The 5,917-nt window shown below is 39.9% G+C and overlaps 1 protein-coding gene across 1 annotated transcript in view; it reads left to right on the plus strand.

The window, feature by feature from the left end:
• Positions 1–3,003, plus strand: part of LOC106297732 — a 9,439-nt gene extending 6,436 nt beyond the window's left edge. Inside the window, exons 2-6 of the mRNA XM_013733916.1 lie at positions 1,349–1,530; positions 1,707–1,826; positions 1,945–2,203; positions 2,282–2,500; positions 2,692–3,003. Coding sequence (XP_013589370.1) covers positions 1,349–1,530; positions 1,707–1,826; positions 1,945–2,203; positions 2,282–2,500; positions 2,692–3,003 — 1,092 coding nt within the window. The remainder of the gene's footprint in view (positions 1–1,348; positions 1,531–1,706; positions 1,827–1,944; positions 2,204–2,281; positions 2,501–2,691) is intronic.
• Positions 3,004–5,917: the final 2,914 nt, after the last annotated feature.

Consider the following 5,917-nt stretch of genomic DNA (forward strand, 5'->3'; position numbering starts at 1 on the left):
CCGATGAAAATTCCGAGGAACATTTCGTCGGAACTTCCGAGGTAAATTCCGAGGACGTTCTCCCTCGGTATATTCCGAGGAGCTTTCCGACGAACTGGTGGTCCTCGGAGTTTCCTCGGAAATTTGTTTTCTCGGAATTCCGTCGGAAAATTCTGAGGGATTTCCGAGGAAAAATGAATATCCGAGGAGTTATTTCCGAGGACTTGTTTCGTTGGTATGTCGTCGGAATAACGTTATTCCGACGACATACCGACGATTTTTTCCCTCAGTATGTCGCTGTTTTCTTGTAGTGACAGTGGCTATGTGAAAATTGGAAAAAAACCAATTGGTTTGCCTCCAATGTATTTGGTTTTGTCTCCAATTATTTCTGGATTTGCGGTTTATATTAAAGAACAGCCACTGTATTTTCGTGGCAATATCGTGGCTATGTTGAAATTTTGGTTTGCCAATTGGTTTGCCTCCAATTTATTCGGTTGTGGCTCCAATTATTTGACATTTCGCGGTTCTTGCTAAAAAAGAGCCACGATTGGCCACACTGTTTTTCGTGGCTTTGCTGAAAGGGTTTTATATCGGTTTTCCTCTTTCTTCCAACACTTAGCACAAAAAAGAAACCGAAACTCTCTCTCGACTCGCGACTGACGAAACACGTCGTCTTCTCCGGTTTCAAGTCTCGCCATCTCCCATTCCAAGCCTCACTGTCTCCAGTCTCCCGTCTCTCATCTCTCAAGGTAACCCCTTTCTCTCCTCCGCTAAATCAGAAACCTTAGGATCCCGAATCAATTAGATGTTCTAGGGTTTCGATTTCTTTATTTTTTGGGGATTTTTAATTCTTTGCTTGTGTGTGTTTCGATTTCTTTCCAATCTAGGGTTTCGATTTCACATGCAATCTAAGGTTTTCGATTTCGTTCCAATCTAGGGTTTCGATTTCACATGCAATCTAAGGTTTTCGATTTCGTTCCAATCTAGGGTTTCGATTTCACATGCAATCTAAGGTTTTCGATTTCGTTCCAATCTAGGGTTTCGATTTCACATGCAATCTAAGGTTTTCGATTTCGTTCCAATCTAGGGTTTCGATTTCACATGCAATCTAAGGTTTTCGATTTCGTTCCAATCTAGGGTTTCGATTTCACATGCAATCTAAGGTTTTCGATTTCGTTCCAATCTAGGGTTTCGATTTCACATGCAATCTAAGGTTTCGATTAGGGGTTTTGTCTCTGTCTAGTTAGTGTTCTTGTGACCAAAAAATGTTTAAATTTCTCATGTTCTTCTCTCTGTCTCTTTTATTTCGCTTTGTCTCTGTTTATATTTGCTTGTATACTAATGTTTCTTTTTCATTGGTTGTGAACAGATGAACTCACCAAGAGTACCTCCTCCTATTTCTCCTGGTGCTACTGGACCGGCTTCGAACCATGCTGCTTCCTCTTCTCGTTCCAATAGCTACCCGCAGATGACTCTCAATGCCATGCTCAATTCACCTGCTAGGCTAGCACAGCCTCATCTCCATCCAAATAAAATCAATGGAGCTTTATGGTAAGATTACTTTTGGTCTCCATCTCTTTCTTAGACTAAAATAGTTTATGTTATTTGTTTTATGGCTGTGATTGCTTAGGATAGTTTCTGTTTAGGATTATTAGCGATGATTGTTTATTTTTTTAGGAATTTTTGTGATGTATTGTTTCTGTTACTGATGTTGGTTATTGTTTTAGGTTTGGTATTGATCCATTTGTCAACTCTTTCATTCGGGCAACTTGGCAAGCATACTACATGGGGCCTTGGAAGAGTTGGAGGAAGGTTCCTGATGAAAGGAGGGAATCATGGTGGCAAACGTTTGTGGTAAGTGACTAGTATACATTGTATATGCCGCTTACATGTTTTTAAATTGCTTACTGTTTTGTTTTCTTTTGTAGCAAAATTTCTATTGGGACCCTGAGTTTAATAACTTAGTTTACGGTCTTTGGAAGAAAGAAACGTGGACACGTGGACAACCATTGGTGAAAGGATAAGCAAGAAGAAGAGGCAACACAAGAAGCCAAAGTACATCAATGAAGCTGACTGGACTCTCCTATTGGAGCATTGGACGACCGATGCAGCTAAAAAGAAGAGCAAGAAGGCTGAAAAATCTCGCAAGTCTGATACTGTGGGTAAAGGCCGCCACAAGCATAATGCAGGACCTCGGTATTTTGCAAGGATTGAGTATAACATGGTATCTTTCCATGTCTACACTCTTAATACTGTTCTTTTTTTTTTTCTAATCTACTGTAATTATTTTCCTTTTTTGCAGATGGTGGCTTCTGGTACTAATGAGAGGCCATCATTAACTGACCTAGTCAGGGCGACACACACCAGACCAGATGGGACTTTTTTGGACTACCATGTTGAAGAGCTGGTTACTCAAGCCGAGCTGGAAGCCACACAGATCTCTAACACCGACGGATCACCCAGGAGTCCAAGTGCATCATCTACTCCTTCTCACCTCAAGATAAGCAAAGCTTATCTAAAGGTATCTTTCATACACTAGGTTTCAGTTGTTTTATGTTCTGATCTTTATGTGGAATTGGATGACTTAGAGCTGCTTAAGAATGTGGTTGGTTATTTGTGGGTAGAATTAGATATGACTTAGAGCTCTGGTTGTTCTGTTTATTTACAGTGAAGAAAGCTTTTATTAAAATTGTTTTATATTATGTTCAACAGAATGCTAAGGGTAAGAGGGGGCATGTTTATGGACTCGGCAGTGCCCAATACAGAGAGGAAGGACCTTCTTCACGCGTCCCTAATGGTCTTGCCCGCAACCTGGAGCTGGAGATGCGTGTGGGAGGTCTTGAGACAAGCCTCCAAAGTGTGAGGGAGGACGTGTCTGAGGTGAAGCAGGATGTGTCCGAGATGAAGCAGGACTTTGCATCAACAAGAGATGCAATCAATCAGCTCCTCCAAATGCTTCGTCCCCCACAAGCACCTGCTGAACAGACTTCTGCCCAGCCCCAAGCCCCAACTCCTCAGCCTTAAGTAGGTTCCTGTCTTCTCTTTTGTAACAAAGCTCATCAAACTCTAGCTCATCTTTTGTAGAGTCTTCTTAGACTCTTTAAAACTCTTCTCCCTTGTATAATTATATGTGTTTGTGTAATATTGAACATACTCTTTTATATATATGCAATTTCTGTTTTAATTATATGTGCAATTGTTGAATAATGCCTTGAATCTGTTGGGCCTTAGTCTTTTGAGGCCCACTAGTGCTAGGATTTTCCGGGACACAACTATATATATTTTGTGCCTCCTCTAAACCTAGTTAGCAGCCGTAGAAAAACTAGATCTGATCTTCTTGTAGACAGATCTCTGTAATTCCTCCATCAATAAAATCTCTCTTTGCCCGTGGACATAGCCGATAGGGGTGAACCACGTTAAATCTATGTGTCTTTCTTTATTGTTTATCCATCTGTTAATCTCTATCTTCTCACATCCGTCATAAGAAACTGGTATCAGAGCTTCGGGTTGAATCTGGTGAGAAGATGTCTGGGATGAATATGAAGATCGACAAGGAACAGTTTCAGTCTCTGGCAAATCAAGATGAAGGCGTTGCCGAAGCAACAAGGTCTTTGGGCACCGTTGTCAGGGAAGAAGGTTGAACCTGTTACTACTGAGATGGAGGTTACTGAAGAGAAGGCGAATTCAACAAGTTTGTTGTGTCTGGCAGATGAGATCATCATCAAAGTTTCCGGTGTTGATGCTGCAGCTGATTTGTGGTCGAAGTTAGAGAGTCTATACATGACGAAGTCTCTGACTAATAAGCTACTTCTGAAACAACGTCTTTTCGCTCTGATGATGCAAGAAGGCACACAACTCCAAGATCATCTTGACAGTCTAAATTCCATCTTGTTGGATCTGAGGAATATTGATGTTAAGGTGGAAGATGAGGATGTGCCACTGATTTTGTTGGTATCACTACCAAACTCCTATGAGAACTTTGTTCAGTCATTCATAGGGAGTAAGGATACAGTGAGTTTGGAGGAAGTCAGTGATATATTTCATATTTACATTGTTTTAATTATCATTTCTTGTGCACATTGGTCTTTTGGAATAGCATTTACACATGTTTAGGTTGCATTTCCATGCATTAGTCCTTATCAGGTGTTGGAGGGAGTTTCATGATGAACTCTGTGCCCCAAGGAGTGTTTTGATGCCCAAAGAATGTAGATGAGTCGTTGAAGGATCCTAGCGGCCAGGCGTAGATTCACTTGTTTAAATTGATTAAAACCTTGTTGTATTGCTCTGTTTTCTATTGTTACTTGTCAGCCACTCACCACTATTGAATCTGCTTAGCTTAAGAAATGACTTGTATTCTCACTGATTCACATCACTAGGACTGGTTCGACATTCACCCCCCTACTCTACAACCTTTGCAATAGGCAGAAAAACCTATTATCAAATTGGCGCCGTCTTGATCACTCTAAACCTGATTTCTAAACACTTCTCATCAGACATGATTAGATGAAGTGTTTGAATCAACTCAACTAAGCTCTAGTGAGATTAGCCAAGGACACTTGATGTTAAAATTGCTAGATAGTTATTAAACTTGAACTTAAAGATTGCTTGATTGAATTAAGCCAAAGACATTTGATGTTTAATGATTTCTAAGCAAATGGGCATTTACCTAGACATAGGACTTGTCTAGAATTGTGTTTAGACTTAAGAGATTACTTTGATTGAAAGCTTGTCACCTAGATTGGATCTTAGTTACTTGAAGTCAATTCCCAATACCCATGGATTCTCCTTAGTATTTGATTGAATTCTTGCACTTATTTCTTGATTGGATTTGAGATCACCTTGTTTATATTTCTAGGATATTAGTTTGTTACAAATCATCTATCTTCTTGTTTGCTTAGATTAGGAAGGTTTGTGTATTCTTGGTGTTATAAGTCTCTAGTTCTCTGTGGATTCGATCCTAAAATGCTACAATGACATACCATTCGATTGTGGTATTGTTGGCACATTAGGTTAATTGGTGTGTGCTTAAACGCGTAATCAATTTGGCGCCGTTGCCGGGGAACTAAGTAGATTTGTCATTAGGATTTCAAACTTTCTTGAGATTAAGCTTTATTTTCTTATGCTTTGTTTTGCTTTTGTATAGCTACTAACCTCTTCTTCTAGCTTTTGTTATTTGTAGAGATGGCTTCAAGCTACTCTGAGAAGCCACAAGAAGAGGAAGAGACATTTGAAGATCACATTGAAGATCAGCCATATGTGAAGCCACCACCCTTTGATATACGCATACTCACACCAGATCAGAGAGTGGAGTTACACCAGCTTCAGAGAACGAAAGAGTATTGGGGCAAGCCAATAAGACACCTAGCACAAATGGTCCGGATACACCTTATTAGGGATAGAGCAGAGTTTGAAAGAAGAGATGTTACTCAGTATGAGTTTGATGCTGCTTGTGCCCTCGATGAGATAATGTATTGGGTTCCACCACCCCAGCTGGCAGGTATAAGCATTTCTACTTTAGAACTTAAACTTGAGGAAATTTGCTTGCCTTGTGGTGAGGATAGCGCCCCTGATCTTGATTCTCTTGTGCTCATAAATGAATGTCTTGATCTGATATGTGAAACTAGGAAACTAGATGAATTGAGAGTAGAAAAACTTGCTAAAGATCACATTGAAGTTTGCTTTGTCAAGAACTATATTTGTGCTTCATTTGATCTTGAGTCTAACTTTTTGCTGCTTGAGAATTCTAGACCTCTTCTTGAACTTGCTGATTTAGGGGATGAACTTGATGTGGATAAGCTCTTGCTTGAGATAGAAAACCCCCATGCTGAAAACTATCATGAGAATGTGAACATTGTGTATTATTTGATTGATGGAGATAGAGTTGACTACTTTGTTAAAACCTCGTTTGAACCTGTAGTTGATTTTGTGTTTCCACCTA

The sequence above is a fragment of the Brassica oleracea genome, chromosome C6 (genome assembly GCF_000695525.1).
Source record: "Brassica oleracea var. oleracea cultivar TO1000 chromosome C6, BOL, whole genome shotgun sequence".
Classification (NCBI taxonomy): Eukaryota; Viridiplantae; Streptophyta; class Magnoliopsida; order Brassicales; family Brassicaceae; genus Brassica; species Brassica oleracea.